The following is a 17,141-nucleotide window of genomic DNA, read 5'->3' on the forward strand; positions in this document are numbered from 1 at the left end:
TCAGACTATTTGCAGAATTCAAGTCTGTTTGCTTGTCTGTTCTTGTTTTTTGTTTCAGGGGGTGGGGTGACGCCCGGGTTGCGTTGTCCGGCGCACGGGAAGGATCCGGATGGCACTTGCCCTCTTACCCTGCGAAGGAAGGGGGGGATAGGGGGGCCCGAAAGAGGAGACAATCGTAAGTTTGGAGATAGAGGGGGGAGCGGCCGCAGTCAGCATGGGTCAGCTGACATACGGAAGCGCAATGGGGGGGAAATCAGTGCTGAGCGGGTGCTTGGCAGGGGGAGGGGGGTGGGAGCGGTGGGGTTGGGTCAGCTTTGCTGACTGAAGGGGAGCCAGTTATTGGGAATGGATGGAGAGTCGGGCTGGGGGGCCGCCGGCAGGAGGGCTGGAGCGAGCGAGCGGGGGGCGCGGGCATAGAGCTGGCCGAAAAAGAGAGATGGCTAGTCCGGGGTGGGAGGGGGAGAAGAGGGAGGGGGGGGGGGGGGGGGGTGTCGAGGAGGGGGGGGTGTGGTCGAGTGGGGGGGGGTCAAACCCCCGTCCAGGCTGATCACGTGGAATGTGAGGGGCCTGAACGGGCTGGTCATGAAGTCCCGCGTGTTCTCACATCTAAAGGGGTTGAAGGTGGACGTGGCTATGCTGCAGGAGACGCACTTAAAACTCGCTGACCAGGCGAGGTTAAGGAGAGGATGGGTGGGCCAGGTATTCCACTCGGGGCTAGACTCAAAGACCAGTGGGGTGGCAATTTTGGTGAGTAAACGGGTGATGTTTGAAGCAGGGAGCATCGTGGCGGACAAGGGGGGTTGGTACATAATGGGGAGTGGCAAGTTACAGGGGGCCCGGGTGGTGTTGGCGAACGTGTATGCCCCGAACTGGGATGATGCGGGCTTCATGAGGCGCATGCTGGGTAAGATCCCGGACCTGGAGTCAAGTAACTTGATTATGGGGGGGACTTTAATACTGTCTTGGATCCGGCGTTGGACCGGTCTAAGTCCAGGTCGGGAAAGAGGCCGGCGGCGGCCAGGGCCCTGTGGGAGTTCATGGATCAGATGGGGGGTGTGGACCCGTGGAGATTCGCGCGGCCAAGGGCGAAGGAGTTCTCCTTTTTCTCCCACATCCATAAAGTCTACTCGCGGATTGAATTTTTGTGCTGAGCAGGGCGTTAATCCCGAGGGTGGAGAGGGTTGAGTATTCGTCCATTGCGGTCTCGGACCATGCCCCGCATTGGGTGGACCTGCGACTGGGGGCGGAGCGTGGGCAGCGCCCTCTCTGGCGACTGGATGTGGGGCTGCTCGCGGATGAAGAGGTGTGTGGGCGGATAAGGAGGAGCATTCAGGACTATGTGACAACGAATGACACAGGGAAGGTAACAGCGGCAGTGGTTTGGGAGGCTATGAAGGCGGTCATCAGGGGGGAGTTAATCTCTATTGGGTCCCACAGAGAGAAGAGGCAGAGGGTGGAGAGGGAGAGGCTGGTGGGAGAGATATTTAGGGTGGACAGGAAGTACGCGGAGGCCCCAGGGGGGCGGGGGGGGGGGGGGGCTGCTGCTAAAGGAGCGCTGGAGATTACAGGCGGAGTTCGATTTGCTGACCACGGGGAAGGCGGAGGCACAGTTGAGGAGTGTGAAAGGGCAGTCTACGTGTATGGGGAGAAGGCAACTAGGATGCCGGTGCACCAACTTCACAGGAGGGAGGCGGCCAGGGAGATCGCGGGAGTGCGGGATAAGGGGGGGTAACACGGTGTTGCGCCCAGAGAGGATCAATGAAGTCTTCAAGGAGTTTTATGGGAAGCTATACGAGTCAGAACCCCCGAGGGGAGGGGAAGGGATGAAGCAATTTATGGATCGACTGAGGTTTCCAAGGGTGGATGAGGAGTGGGTGGAGGGACTGGGGGCCCCGATTGAGCTGGAGGAGGTAGTTAAGGGACTGGCAAGTATGCAGTCGGGCAAGGCCCCGGGTCCGGACGGCTTCCCTGTAGAATTTTATAAGAAGTTCTCGGAGCTACTGAGCCCGCTCCTGATCAGAACCTTTAACAAGGCAAAGGAGAGAGGACCCCCCCCGACGATGTCGCAGGCATTGATCTCGCTCATTTTGAAGAAGGAGAAGGATCCGCTCCAGTGTGGGTCCTACAGGCCGATATCGCTCCTGAATGTAGTTGCCAAATTGCTGGCAAAGATTCTGGCCACCAGAATAGAGGATTGTGTGCCGGGGGTGATCGAGGAGGACCAGGCGGGTTTCGTTAAGGGCAGGCAACTGAACACAAATGTGAGGAGGCTCCTGAATATTATTATGATGCCCTCGGAGGGGGGGGACGCAGTAGTGGTGGCTGCAATGGATGCGGAGAAGGCCTTTGAGGGTGGAGTGGGAGTACCTGTGGGAAGGGTTAGGTAGGTTGTGATTCGGGGAGGGATTCATAGGGTGGATCAAGCTGCTGTATCAGGCCCCCGTAGCAAGTGTGTCCACGAACCGGCTGAGGTCGGAGTATTTCAGGTTGCACCGAGGGACGAGGCAGGGGTGCCCCCTATCCCCGCTACTATTTGCCCTGGCAATTGAGCCGTTGGCCATAACGCTGAGGACTTCAAGGAACTGGAGGGGGCTGGTTCGGCCGGGGGGGGGGGGGGGGGGGGGGGGGGGCACTGGGTTTCCCTCTATGCGGATGACCTGTTGTTGTATATTTTGGACCTGTTAGAGGGGATGGGGGAGGTCATGCGGATCCGAAGGGACTTTGGGAGCTTCTCGGGGTACAAGTTGGACGTGGGGAAAAGTGAGCTGTTTGTAATCCACGCCAGGGGCCAGGAGGAGAGACTGGGAGAGCTACCGCTAAAGATAGTGGAGAGAAGCTTTCGATACTTAGGTACACAGGTGGCTAGGAACTGGGATGCCCTACACAGGCTCAACTTATCTTGGCTGGTAGAGCAGATGGAGGGAGACTTTAAAAGGTGGGACATGCTCCCGCTTTCCCTGGCGGGAAGAGTGCAGACTGTGAAGATGACAGTTCTTCCCAGATTCCTGTTCGTTTTTCAGTGCCTTCCCATTTTTGTCCCCAAATCATTTTTCAAGTGGGGGAACAGGATTATCACGGGATTTGTGTGGGCAAATAAACCTCCGCGAGTCAAAAGGTTATTCTTGGACCGTAGCCGCGGCGGGGGGGAGGGTTGGCACTGCCGAACTTCTGCAGCTACTATTGGGCGGCGAATGTGGCCATGATTAGGAAGTGGGTAATGGAGGAGGGGTCGGCGTGGGGGCGGCTAGAGGCGGTGTCATGTAAAGGCACCAGCCTATGGGCACTAGTAACGGCACGCTGCCGTTCTCACTGGCGCGATACACCACAAGCCCGGTGGTGACGGCGGCACTGAGGGTCTGGGGTCAGTGGAGATGGCACAGGAAGGAGGAGGGGGCCTCAGTTTGGACCCCGATACGGAACAACCATAGATTTGCTCCGGGCAGGATTGATGGGGGGGTTTCAAGGCTGGTGTAGGGCAAGCATTAGAAGGATGGGAGAGCTGTGTATAGCTGGGATTTTCCCCAGCGTGCAGGCACTGGAGGAGAAGTTCGGCCTGCCCCCAGGAAATGCTTTCAGATACCTCCAGGTTTGGGACTTTCTCAAGAAACAGGTGGGGACATTTCTGCTGTTACCCCCTCGAAGGATACAGGACAGGGTTGTGTCTGGCATCTGGGTAGGGTAGGGGAAGGTGTCGGACATATATCAGGAGCTGCAGGAGGTGGAGGAAGCCTCAGTGGATGTGTTGAAGGGCAAGTGGGAGGAGGAGCTGGGCGAGGAGCTGGATGAGGGCCTGTGGGCTGATGCCCTGGGCAGGGTGAATTTGTTTGCATCATGCGCCAGGCTCAGTTTAATTCAGTTTAAGGTGGTGCACCGGGCTCACATGACGACGGCAAGAATGAGCAAGTTTTTTGGGGTGGAGGACAGGTGCCCGAGATGTGCAGGGAGTCCAACGAACCATATCCATATGTTTTGGGCATGCCCGGCGCTTAAAGAATTCTGGCAGGGGTTTGCGAGGGCTATGTCCAGGATTTTGGACACGCTGGTGTAGTCGCGTCCAACAATAGCGATATTTGGGGTGTCGGTGGATCCGGGAGTGCAGGAAGCGAAAGGTGAGGTGTTGGCCTTTGCCTCCCTGGTAGCCCGGAGGCGGATCTTGCTAATGTGGAGGGACTCGAAACCCCCGAGTGTGGAGACCTGGGTTAGCGATATGGCGGGGTTCCTCAGCCTGGAGCGAATAAAGTTCGCCCTGAGAGGGTCCTTGATGGGGTTCTCCCGGCGGTGGCAACCTTTCCTTGACTTTCTAGGGGAGCGGTAAAGTGTCAGCAGCAGCAGCAATGGCGGGGGCGGGGGGGCTCATGTGGGGGGACTTGTTGATATAATGTGTTTCTTCGTTTTATATAATGATAGCAGCCACCTTGTTTTGTTAAATATTTGTCGTTTACTGTTCTTTTTTTTTGTTATGTCAAAATCCTGGCTGAAAAAAGTTTTAATAAAAATAATTTTTAAAAAAAAACAGTGATTGATCCGGAAGGCCTCGCAGTCTTGACTTCGCTGTGTGCAACATCACAGGCGATCAATGAGTTTTTGTAAAAGTCAAAACAGTCTATGCTGGTTCGATATTGTATTAAGCCATTAAAAATGTTGTTGGCATGGTTATGCTAATATGCCATTCCTCTTGTCGCTGCTTAGGTTGACTACTTCCTCCGGAAACTAACTGAAGCGATGGGAGTTAATTGGCAGCAAGAACAGTTCGGAGAGTACAGAGCTCATCTCGGTGCCAAGCAGTGTGGTCTTTCTGCATGGGAGTTCATCGAACTGATTGGCTCTGGCCTGTTCTCTAAAGGCATGGACAGGCAAACGTTGTCCATGGCAATCAATGAGGTTTACTGTGAGCTCATTTTAGATGTGATGAAGCAGGTAAGAGTGGTTTTCACACTTGAACTGAAACTAGGCTGATCCTGCTTTGTGCGTTTTAGGTTATTCCCCTCTGTTTCCCGTCAAGTCTCCCTGATTCAGGTGATACTGACTTTCGGAGTGGAATGCAGTGAGTGGATGCAGGAAAATGTGTTTTGAAAATACCTTCACTGTGATACCCAAAGGCTGAGCAAGTCCAGCAAAACTCACCAGTGTATTTCAGCCATGTGTCGAGCACCAGTGGAGCAGAGGGTTGCATGTTCAGCTTCTCCAACTTATCCTGAGTTCCTGATCTCACTCGGGTTGTTCAGGGACGTGTTATGTGGTGATTAAAGGGATAAGTTGCACTTGCTGTTGTAACAGCATTGGCAGAGATTTCTGGTCAAGTTTCTCCCTCCACAATCTTGGATACTGGAAGATTCTGACCGAGAGGGGAAAATTGAGTTGAGATAATCACCACCCAGAAACTTGCTGCACACAAGAAAATAGTGTTCCTGTTGTAACATTTCAAGGCACTGTTAAAGAGTTTTTGTTTATATTTAGAATCCATAGAATCCCAACAGTGCAGAAGGAGGCCATTCAGCCCGTCAAGTCTGCACCAACCCTCTGCACCCTACCTAGGCCCACTGTCCCCATCCTATCCCCACAACCCCGTAAACAACCTAACCTGTGCATCTTTTGACACTAAGGGAGAATTTATCACGGCCAATGCACCTAACTGGCACATCTTTGGATTGTGGAAGAAAACCGGAGCACCTGGTGGAAACCCACGCAGACACGGGGTTGCTCTATTAATAATGTTGGTGAACCACAATCTTCCCTTATATCGATCAAATGACCACACAACCAGTTAGTTAGTTCAAAAGATGGTTTACTTACATACACAAGAGTTATCTCGACATGCAAACACAATATCTACTACGAGTTAAATTACACCTATCAGCTACAATAACCAATACTTACCTTCAGGGCGACCGGCACTGTGCAAATGGATAAGGCCTTTATCTGGATTTCACTTGGCTAGTTCAAAGAAAGTGGCTCTGTCTCTGCCGGGCTCAAACCGTCAGGTAGCGATCGTTGGTCTTGAACCTGGCTGGCTGTTCCTGCTACGATTGGGTTGGCACAGGCCGGATCCAAAAGAGACAGAACCCATGGCTGTGTGCTCTTTTATCCCTCTGGGATTTCACACTCTTTGGGGCAGTCCTTAACCTTGGAACCAATAGTTCGCCAGGGCTCTGATCACAGTCTTCGATTTCGGCCAATAAAGGGGCGGGTGCCTTGATGGCTGGGCGTGTCCTTAGTGGTCATTGACCTTGGCAGGTGGGCTTTCTGAGTAAGGGGGGTGGTGCCGATCAGTCTGTGGCTGTATCGGTTTCTGGAGTGCAGTTCTATTGTCCTGGGAAAATGGGCCATAAAAATGTAAACGAGCGGGGGGTTTCGATCAAATACACATAGGCTCTGTATCTGTCTGAGTCTTGGGTTGGCCATAATTCCCATGGTCCTTTGCATGTGGCCATCTGAACACGAAGTGTGGTGGATCACACTATTGATCCCTGTTCATCCTTGGTGGCCCGGTCACCCTTGGTCAAGGCAAGGTTCTACTCTACTCTATCTTATGGTTTGGGACATTTACCTAATATTTCATTAATACATTCATAAATTAATTAATCTCTAACGGTTACTATAATCAGGTCTCTATAAAACATTTAATGTATCCGCACAGTTGATCTCTAGCTATCACTATCTAAGCTACTCTCATGCTGCTGGTGGATATCAAAGAACTTACATACAGTACAGCATTTAAAACAGCAGCATCACATTTCTACTTAATCCTAATAAAGTTAAAGAAGTACATGGTTTATTTTTAGCAGCGATTGTTACATAAGTTCAATTTTGTTGAATTCCAAAGAAGGGGGATCGGACTGTATATATCGGGGAGCGGGAGCCATTTACGGAGTCGGAGTGTCTGAATGACACTGCAGATTATTGCAATTACTAGAAGGGCCTCTACTGTGTATGAAAGCGGGTTCCATTTGGCAATGTTTTCGCACCAGGTGGGAGTTTCGATGTCTGTGTTTATGTGTGGTGTAGTGTCCGGGCTGGTGGTGGCCTGTTGTGTGGTAGTGTTCGGGGCTGGTGTGGGGTTTGTTAAAACAGTCCGTTGCGCGCGCGCAGTTGCAGAAGTCCAGCGATGATCCAAACGCATGTCAGCAATCCTTGCTTCATCCTGTGTTTTCTGTTTTCCGGGTAATCCTGGGGGTACAAGCATAGTATCTGTTATTATCTTCGGTTAATATCTCATTTTATTAGTCTTTCTCTCCTTACTCCAATTACCCGTTATGATTGTCACCATGTGTGACTCCCTTATTATTTTTTTGAAATACCATTTTGGAGAGACAATAAATGCTAATTTTTAAAATACAGAGACCCTCGCAACTTGTGGTCGATGCGGGGAGTGGGCGGACAATTTCTTCGACCAGTCTTTTCTTTACTTGCAACCAGTGGTGGTTGAGGCTTATCTTAACCAGCCGAATTTCAGGGCGGCCAGTTTTATAGAGTTTCGTCCCAGGGTTCAGAGATGGTTCGCGTGTAGCAGCGTGTATAGCAACCAATTGTGTCATACGTGTAAATAGCAGGTGGGGAGTGACAATGGGTTCGCGGAAGGTAAAGGAAAGAAGGGGTGAGCATACGGAATGTGGCAAAATGCATTCTTTGTACCACAACCAAAGGGAGAGTAGAGAAGGTGAAACAAGGCCTGCCAAAAGCAACACAGAGTGTAGAGAACCAATCCAGAGTGTATGAAGTGACGGGAACATGAGGTGCGTGTGGGCCGCTGCAGGATAAGAATGGGTGGAATCCCTGGGTAGGGCGGTGATCAGTGCCGTTACTCCACTACCCGGGCTTAGCTGACCGGATGAATTTAGGGTCCTCAGGTAGGGTGGGGATCAGTGCCATTACTCCCTACCTGGGTGACCTGGGGAAAGAGTTTGTAGTCGTGTGGAAACTTGTTATAAAGACTGAGAGAACAGTGATCTGTTTCCCCACAAACTTGTGTCTTTAGCTGACATTGGGTATCGTACCCTTGAATCAGAAGAGTAATTTTGTGTCGGGCGACATGAATTAAAACCACGTAGTAGAAAAAAGAATCAGGAAAAAGGCGGGCCGGCTCCATCAGAACTTGGACACCTTAATACTTGGGCGGTGTCTCTTTCTCATCATCTGGACACCTCAGGGTTCTGTACCAAACAGTGTTGTAAAAGCATTACCGAAACGAGAGTCAGTATCTGAATCATCACCATCTCCCGGTTGCCAGACTCGTGTCTGCGGTTTCTGTGCCTTGGCCGTGTGGGCCGTCGGATGGTCCGAATCGTCGTGCCTTACTAGTCTGCAAGAGTTGTCGCGGTGCCAAAGAGGGGCTTGTTTGTCGTGAGGCGTAGGGGTGGTGGGAGTGGAGGGCAAGTTACTGTGGTCGGGCGGTGGCTGTGGCGGTGGCTGGGGGAGGGCATATAGGGGGTCAAAGATATCTAAGTCGTGGTTCCGGGGGCTGGGGTGACTGGGGGCAGAGAAATCGCGCCAGTGTTCAGGGATAGTAATCAAATGCGGGTGATTCTCGCTGTCGTCGGAGTCAAGTTCAAGGTGAAAGTTTGTACCTATGGGCGGAGACCATTTCGGGTCTGTAGGCGTGGACAAGGGATAAATTCAGGCACGGCTGGGGGAGGGTTGGCGTAGAGGTTGGACTAGGTTGTCGATGGGCAGGGCGGAATCGTCTCCTATTGCCAGAGAGATGTGGTGGGAGTGGCTACATTGTGATCCGTAGACTTTAAGTTGGTTGATGTGGAACCAACCAGATTTACCTTGGGGTACGTTATCTTGTACACGGAGGGACTCACTTTGTCGGAAATGGAGTAGGGTCCTGCAAATTTGGGGAAGAGGAAAGAATTGGGGATGTAAGTGAAACCATTACTTGCTGACCGACTGTGTACTCTACGGTGTGGACGGTTTTGTCAAAGCAGGCTTCACTGCTTCCTTCTAGCGCCTAATCGGACATCTGCAGCGAGTTGTGCCGCTTTAATGTTATCTGTAACCAGTTGGACTGCTTTTTCGTTAGTGACGGCGGTTACTATAGGGCTTAACTAATCGAGGCCTAATAAATATTCAGTACCCTTCATGGGCCGTCCGGTCATGAGAGTGTGGGGGGTGAAACCTGTGGAACTGGAAACGGTGTTCTGAATAAACATGAGAGCAAATGGGAGGACTGTGTCCCACGTGGTATTGTTCTGTTGCACCATCTTCCAAATGGTTGCTTTTAAAGTTTGATTCATTCTCTCAACAATGCCACTGGATTGGGGGTGATATGCTACATGGAATTTCTGCCTGATCCCAAAAATTGTTCACACATTTTGCACGACTCTGCCGGTGAAGTGGGAACCTTGGTCTGACTCAATGCTGCGGGGGAGACCCCAGCGTGTGAATATCTGTTGGGTCAAAATCTTAGCGGTGGCCTTTGCTGTGTTTGTCCGTGAGGGAAATGCTTCTACCCATTTAGTAAAGGTGTCGATTACAACCAGCACGTACTTGAAACCGTTTCTGCAAGGGGGAAGGGGGCCAATGTAATCGATTTGCAAATTTGTCCAAGGGCCAATCACAGGTCGGGTGTGACATAAGTGTCCTTTCTTTGAGTAACGTTCAGGATTGTTCTGAGCACAGATAAGGCAATTCTCGACATAATGGCTTACATCGGTTTTTAAATCGGGCCACCAGCACAAAGGTCTTAAATGGGCAATGGTTTTGTCGATCCCCTGATGTCCATGTCCGTCATGAAATTGGTAAATGAGCTGGTTTCTGTCCTGGGTGGGGACCACATAAATTCTGTTTTTTAAAACCATGCCGTCCTGTACAGTCAGTGCGTCTTGCCATTTATCATAGGGGGCCTGTTTGAGGTTGTCGTCTGTTTTTTGGGCTTGAGACCGATCCTCAATATTGGTCCGGGATATCCCGCCCCCGCCGTCCTCCAAATTCTATGGGCCCCAAAAAACCGGCCCGGCGTGAGTCGCGCTGCCCGCCTCGGAGAATGGCGGGGTCCGGCGCAACTCAGTGGGCCCCGGGGCTGCCCGAATTCTTCGGCCCGCGATGGGCCGAGGTCCCGCCCGTCTTTTGCTGGGCCCGCCGGCGTAGATTGGAGTAGGTCCCTTACCGGCGGGACCTGGCGGCGCGGGCGGCCTCCGGGGTTCTTGGGGGGGCGCGGGGGGGATCTGGCCCCGGGAGGTGCCCCCACGGTGGCCCGCGATCGGGTCCCACCGATCTGCGGGCGGGCCTGTGCTGCGGGGGCATTCTATCCTTCCGCACTGGAGGCTGTACAGGTCCGCCATTCCCGGCTGGCGCGGCGCCAAGCCCCTTTCCTGCCGGCCGGCGGGGCGCAAACCACTCCAGGGCGGGACTAGCCCCTGAAGGTGCAGAGGATTCCGCACCATTGGGGCGGCCCGACGCCGGAGTGGTTCACGCCACTCCGTCCCGCCGGGACCCCCCGCCCCGCGGGTTAGGGGAGAATCCCGCCCCTGGACTGAGTGTATCGGTTCGCTTTCGGGTGGCTGCCAGAAGTGACCATGGCGTGATCCTGCTTTGGCTAAGGCGTCTGCCTTTACATCACCTGGTGGGGAGGAGCGATGATGGCTTCTTACTTTAATGATACCATATGTGCGATCTGAGGCTGTCCTGAGAATGTGCTTTAACAACGGGGCAGTGGGTAGGGGTTTTCCATCGGCTGAAACAAAGATTCCCACAGGGGCAGGAATTCTGTTAAACTATTGCACACATACAGGCTGCCCAAGTGTATGTCTGCGGGAGTTGGAAAAGAGTCGGGGTGCTGAATTACATAGGCTATGGCTGCGAATTCTGCTGCTTGTGAACCTAGGTGGCCGGGCAATTTTAAAGAGATCTCTTATAGTGGGCGTCCCTGTGCGTCTTCCATGTAAATTCCACAACTTCATTTTCGACTGTGGAGGAACCGTCTACACAGATTTTTAAAGTGTCCCCTGTGGTTCGGGAATCCTGTGTCTTACTGTCTGCTCGTGGGTGTAGTGACTTTGGGATAAAGGGTCCTGTGTCGTGTTTGGCTGCTATGATCTGGCACTCATGTGGGGTCCCTGCATATTGGAGATTATCGGCCAGAAATGTGTGGGTCTTGGTGCGTTTTACCGTAATGTCCTTGCCTTGTAACAGTAGTGTCCAGCGAGCTTCTCTGATTTGGCTGACTGAACCGTCCTTTAATCTACCGTCTTGTAATAGTTGTGTGGGGGTGTGCTCGGTCAAGATCTTAACTGGGTTGAGGCCTGTGATGTTCGCAAAGTACTATACTGCCCAAAAGACTGCAAGCAAGTGCCGTGTGCAGGCTGAGAATCCCTGCTCTACGGGGTCTAATACTCTTGAGGCATATGCTACGGGTCCTAAGAGATCGTGTCGTTCTTGCAGGAGTACTGCTGATAGGGTTTGGTCGGTGGTGCCACTTCTACGGCATAGGGAAAGTCTGGGTCTGGAACTTGTAAAATGGGGCCTGTGCCTAGGGCGCGTTTTAAATCATCAATGGCGTCTGTGTGCTGCGAAAGCCATTCCCATGGGGCGTTCTTTTTAAGGAGCTCTGAGAGTGGGGCTGCTTTGGTGGCAAAACCATCTATGTAATTTCTGCAATATCCTACCAAACCCAGGAATGACCGGAGTGCAGTGACATTTTGGGGAAAGGGCAATTTAACGATGGACTCGATCCGTTTTTTCTCAATTTCTCTTTTCCCGTGGGTGATGATGGTGCCTAAATAAATAACTTTTTCCTTTAAAATCTGGGCCTTTTTGGGGTTGACCTTACATCCGATGGATTGCAGTAGGCCTAGTAATTCCGCTAAGAGCTCTACGTGCTCCTCTTTTGTGTCCGTTTGCAAGAGCAGATCGTCTACATATTGTATTAAGCATTCGGGTCGGGAAAATTTACAAAGTCCGTTGGTCAATTGTTGGTGGAAAATGGAGGGGGAGTTATGGAATCCTCGTGGGAGGTATGTCCACGTGTACTGCTGCCCCTGAAACGTAAACGCGAATTTATACTGGCAGGCCCTGTCTAATGGGATGGACCAAAAGCCATTGCTGATGCCCAGCACTGTGAAATATTTTGCCTGTACTCCCTGTTTGAGCATGGTCTCAGGACACATGGCAACAGTGGGGGCTGCTAAAGGGGTTACCTTATTAAGTTCTCAGTAGTCGATCGTTAGTCGCCATGAACTACCTGGCTTTTTTACGGGCCAAATTGTGGCATTATTTGTGGAAGCTACGGGTCAAATAACTCCTTGGTCTAACAAACTGTTAATAACCTTCAAAATCTCACCCTCACGGCTTTGGATCGGGACCTGAAATCTTTACTGTACCTGGGATCTTCCCACAATCGTGTTTGTGTTGTGCGAACAATGCTTTGTGTTTTATGAGGACCTCTCTAATCGTCTGGTCTGCACTAATTGTTTGCAGATTAAACCAATAGTCCCCTACTGAACAAATCCTGTTTTCATAATCCCCAACTATGAGCGTAGCGGGAGCCTTAGCTGTTTTGGCCATTCGCCAGACACATTTGTTTACTGGGTCAAACGAAAGGTTATGGGAACTCATAAAATCAATACCTAAAATGTGCTCTGCGGTTTGGGGTAAGTCAACTAAAACGACGGGGTGTCTTCTGCTAATGTTCCCTATTTGAATGGGCATGGGAGCTGTGATATAGCCTTGTTGCACCTGGCTGGTGAGTCCACTCAGGGTGATGGTGTCTGTGGTTGGCCAATTGTCCTGTTGAAACATGGTGGAGGAGTTTAACGTGGTGCGGGATCCTCCTGTGTCCCAGGGAAAATCGACTGTATGTCCCCGGACTGTGCCTGTAACTACTGGTCTGCCTGCTTTGTCCCAGCGTGTGTCACAGACCCAAGTTGGGGAGTCCGAACACCGTCAATCTGTGGAGTTAAACACTAAGTCATCTGAACGGGCGCTAACTTTATGCATGGGCCTAACATTGTTCCTAGGTGGGGGGTTGGTTGTTGGTATTGTTTTTAAAAAAAAAATCCTCTTTATTGTGGCAAGTTTCTGCATATACATTAAGACACTAGTTCTCTTTCTCCTGGACGGTCTTTGTACCGCGCAGTCTACCAGTACGGCGAGCAGCAATGAGACCGACCTTGCGACCAGCTGGAGCATCTCTTCTGATGGTTGATGGCTTCCCTATGTGCTGATGGTTACCACCACCAAAAGGATGTTCTACAGGATTCATAGCCACACCACGGACACGTGGCCAGCAGTTTCTCTTGGCCTTGTATTTGTGATAAGCCCGACCTGCCTTCAGTATGGGTTTGTCAGTACGACCGCCACCAGCAACAACACCAACAATAGCTCTATTAGCCGAGGAAACAACTTTCTTCGAACCGGATGGCAACTTGACACGGCTTTTCTTAGTCTCAGGATTGTGGGAGATGACTGTGGCATAATTACCAGAGGCACATGCAAGTTTACCACGGTCACCTGGTTTCTCCTCCAGGCAACACACAATGGTACCTTCTGGCATAGTACCCACAGGGAGGACATTTCCAATGTTCAACTGAGCCTTCTTGCCATAGTAGATAAACTGACCAGTGTGGATACCCTCCGCTGCAATGAACAACTCAGTCCTTCTTTTGAACCTGTAAGGATCACGGAACACCACCTTTGCTAAAGGAGCACCACGACCAGGGTCATGAATTATATCCTTGACAATACCCTTGATATAACCATGACGTTCAGCGAAGTCCACAGCTCTCAACTTTGCAGGCCCTTTCCTGTGTTTCACATGGGCTTTGAAGACAGAACCTGCACCCTTTCTCTGGCCTCGGATTACACGACCCATTATTGTGCACTCGAGCGGGCGTCCGTGCAAAAGCGGCTGTTGGTATTGTTGATGGTTCGCGGGGTTTTGTCGGCAATCGTGGGCGTAATGTCCCATGTGGCCACAATTGTAACAACCTCGTGGTGCCTGTGCTCTGGGGTGCTGTCCCTCGTGTCTGCCCTTGTTTATCCATGCTGGGTCCTGGCTAGTCCTAACTGGGTGCATGTTTGCTTCTATCTCGTCCTGATCTGTCTGTCGGTGTAGGGTTTGTTCCCATGCTCTAGAAAGTCATTTCAATACCCAAACTTCATTGTGTGTGTGGTCTGCGGGGACGTAGTTTACACAAACCTTTTGACCTGCGTCTGTGGCATGCGAGACTAAGGTGTGGGACCATTTAGTGGTGTCCTCCTCATTTAGGTGTGCGTGGTTCAATTGTCCGTAAACCTCCATGAAATGAATCCATAGCCGACCAGCAAATGCGGTCGGATGTTCCCCCTTCTTTTGCCTGCAGTGATTTGAACCCTCGACTGGATCTCCTTTGTTATAACCGATGGCATCTAATATGGCTGTTTTCATTTCCTGTTGGGTTCCTCCTGCTACATTTTGGGGTTCCAGCAAAGCTGACCGTACGGACTGGCTAAGGCTCACAACTATTAGCTTTACTTCCTCTCTCTCATCTAGGCCGTACATAACCTTTTGTTGGCGTACCTCCTCAAAGAAGCTGTCCGGGTCTGCGGTGGGCTGGAATGGACTAATTTTCGTGCAAGCTTCTCTTAATTGGATTATGGATAGTGGGGTGGTGTAAACGATATCAGGCTCATCCTGATCCGATGACTTGCGTTGTGTGGTAACCGGATTCATGGGGGTCGAATTGTGAGTGGGGGTGTGCTGCCTGTGCAGTCGGTGGTGCGGGTGCTTTTCTTTTTGGGGCCTGGGGGTTGGATTTTAATTTCCCGTGTCCTCTACGTATCTTTGGGCGCTTTTGTTCAACTCTTGCCAATCGGGAGCATCTTCCTCATCTAAATTATGCCCGAAAGTGTACCTGAAGCCATTCTGTATTGAGAGTAGCGACTGTAACTTTTCTATCTTCTGTCGGCATTTAGCATGGTCCACGGTACGCTGCCTCTGTTCCTTAGTGGAGTTGTGGAGCGCTCTCAAAGCTGCTTTTAAATCTGCGCATTTTCTTGTTAGCTGGGCGACCTGTTGTTCTGTTTCCTCTCTTACCAGGACTGTGCGCTGTGTATCTTGGTAGGCTTTATCGTACTGGGTCTGGAAGCTACCAAGGTGAACTAGACAAGATTGATATGCGCGTTTTACATTGGCCATTTCCTTATCCTTAGCTGCTAACTGTTCCCGGAGTTGCTCAATTATCTTTTCGCTTTCGTTACTGTTTCCCTCGTTCTTTTCTTCCTTCTCAGTTAACTGCCTACGGAGCGTCTTCATGACCTCCTCTGTGCCTCGCAACTGTGCCAAACAGGACACTATTGCCATCGGCTTTCTGACTTTCCCTACATTTTTCTTATGGACCTCACTTAGGTTGTCCCACCAAGTTTGTCCTATCTTTCCTGGACCTGCCTCATCATTAGCTCAAAAATTCGACCAAAGGGGCCATCCTTTCCCCTTTAAGTATTTCCTTAACTCTTCCTCCCATATGGGACATTGCTCTGCTCTGTTGGTCGCTGCGACCTCGGGTTCCTGTGGATTCATCAATCAGGCAGAAGACAGAGAGTTGGGATAAAAGGTTCTTTTTCGGAATGGCAACTGGTGACGAGTGGTGTCCCGCAGGGTTCAGCGTTGGGGCCACAGCTGTTCTCTTTATATATTAACGATCTAGATGACGGGACTGGGGGCATTCTGGCTACGTTTGTCGATGATGCAAAGATAGGTGGAGGGGCAGGTAGTATGGAGGAGGTGGGGAGGCTGCAGAAAGATTTAGACAGTTTAGGAGAGTGGTCCAAGAACTGGCTGATGAAATTCAACGTGGGCAAGTGCGAGGTCTTGCACTTTGGAAAAAAGAATAGAGGCATGGACTATTTTCTAAACGGTGACAAAATTCATAATGCTGAAGTGCAAAGGGACTTGGGAGTCCTAGTCCAGGATTCTCTAAAGGTAAACTTGCAGGTTGAATCCGTAATTAAGAAAGCAAATGCAATGTTGTCATTTATCTCAAGAGGCTTGGAATATAAAAGCAGGGATGTACTTCTGAAGCTTTATAAAACACTAGTTAGGCCCCATTTAGAATACTGTGAGCAATTTTGGGCCCCACACCTCAGGAAGGACATACTGGCACTGGAGCGGGTCCAGCGGAGATTCACACGGATGATCCCAGGAATGGTAGGCGTAACATACGATGAACGTCTGAGGATCCTGGGATTATATACATTGGAGTTTAGGAGGTTGAGGGGAGATCTAATAGAAACTTATAAGATAATGAATGGCTTAGATAGGGTGGACGTAGGGAAGTTGTTTCCATTAGCAGGGGAGACTAGGACCCGGGGGCACAGCCTTAGAATAAAAGGGAGTCACTTTAGAACAGAGATGAGGAGAAATTTCTTCAGCCAGAGAGTGGTGGGTCTGTGGAATTCATTGCCACAGAGGGCGGTGGAGGCCGGGACGTTGAGTGTCTTTAAGACAGGAGTTGATAAATTCTTGATTTCTCAAGGAATTAAGGGCTATGGAGAGAGAGCGGGTAAATGGAGTTGAAATCAGCCATGATTGAATGGTGGAGTGGACTCGATGGGCCGAATGAACTTCCGCTCCTATGTCTTATGGTCTTATGGTCTTTCTGTTGCCATGGTGGCCATTACTTCTCTTATCCCTTTCTCTACTTTTAATTTGGGACAGGGGAATAAGGCGGCGATTTGAACAGCGGGTATGGCTTAAGCGATTTTCCGGATCACAATCCCTCGATAGTTGTACACAATTCTAAAGAGTTTACCTTATTCTTTCTGTTAGGTACGCATGCGGGTTAGTACACACTTCCGAAATTCGGTTATTTGGTCGATATGGGACTTGTACTTGTGGTTCTTTCTCGGAGTGACAAAGTCACTTCTAATCGAATCCCACCAGAGTCGCCAATAATGTTGCTCTATTAATAATGTTGGTGAACCACAAGCCTTCCCTTATATCGATCAAATGACCACACAACCAGTTAGTTAGTTCAAAAGATGGTTTATTTACATACACAAGAGTTATCTCAACATGCAAACACAATATCTACTACGAGTTAAACTACATCTACAGCTACAATAACCTGTACTTAACTTCAGGGCGACCGGCACTGTGCAAATGGATAAGGCCTTTATCTGGATTTCACTTGGCTGGTTCGAAGAAAGTGGCTCTCTCTCTGCTG

The 17,141-nt window shown here is 50.7% G+C and overlaps 2 protein-coding genes across 3 annotated transcripts in view; one reads left to right on the plus strand and one right to left on the minus strand.

Annotated features, from left to right (window-relative positions):
- The window catches only part of LOC140384635 (switch-associated protein 70-like), a 297,297-nt gene that overhangs the window by 108,832 nt on the left and 171,324 nt on the right, over positions 1-17,141 (plus strand). For both annotated transcript variants that reach the window (XM_072466523.1, XM_072466524.1), the window contains exon 4: positions 4,690-4,917. In XM_072466523.1, coding sequence (XP_072322624.1) covers positions 4,690-4,917 — 228 coding nt within the window. The remainder of the gene's footprint in view (positions 1-4,689; positions 4,918-17,141) is intronic.
- LOC140384634 (large ribosomal subunit protein uL2-like) lies at positions 12,993-13,838 on the minus strand. Its single transcript, XM_072466522.1, has one exon. It carries the CDS (start codon positions 13,808-13,810, stop codon positions 13,037-13,039), a length of 774 nt encoding a protein of 257 aa, XP_072322623.1. The 5' UTR covers positions 13,811-13,838; the 3' UTR covers positions 12,993-13,036.

The sequence above is a fragment of the Scyliorhinus torazame genome, chromosome 10 (genome assembly GCF_047496885.1).
Source record: "Scyliorhinus torazame isolate Kashiwa2021f chromosome 10, sScyTor2.1, whole genome shotgun sequence".
Classification (NCBI taxonomy): Eukaryota; Metazoa; Chordata; class Chondrichthyes; order Carcharhiniformes; family Scyliorhinidae; genus Scyliorhinus; species Scyliorhinus torazame.

Excerpts from the sequence above, each read along its gene's own strand:
- LOC140384634 (XM_072466522.1), bottom strand. The coding sequence starts at position 13,810 with ATGGGTCGTGTAATCCGAGGCCAGAGAAAGGGTGCAGGTTCTGTCTTC.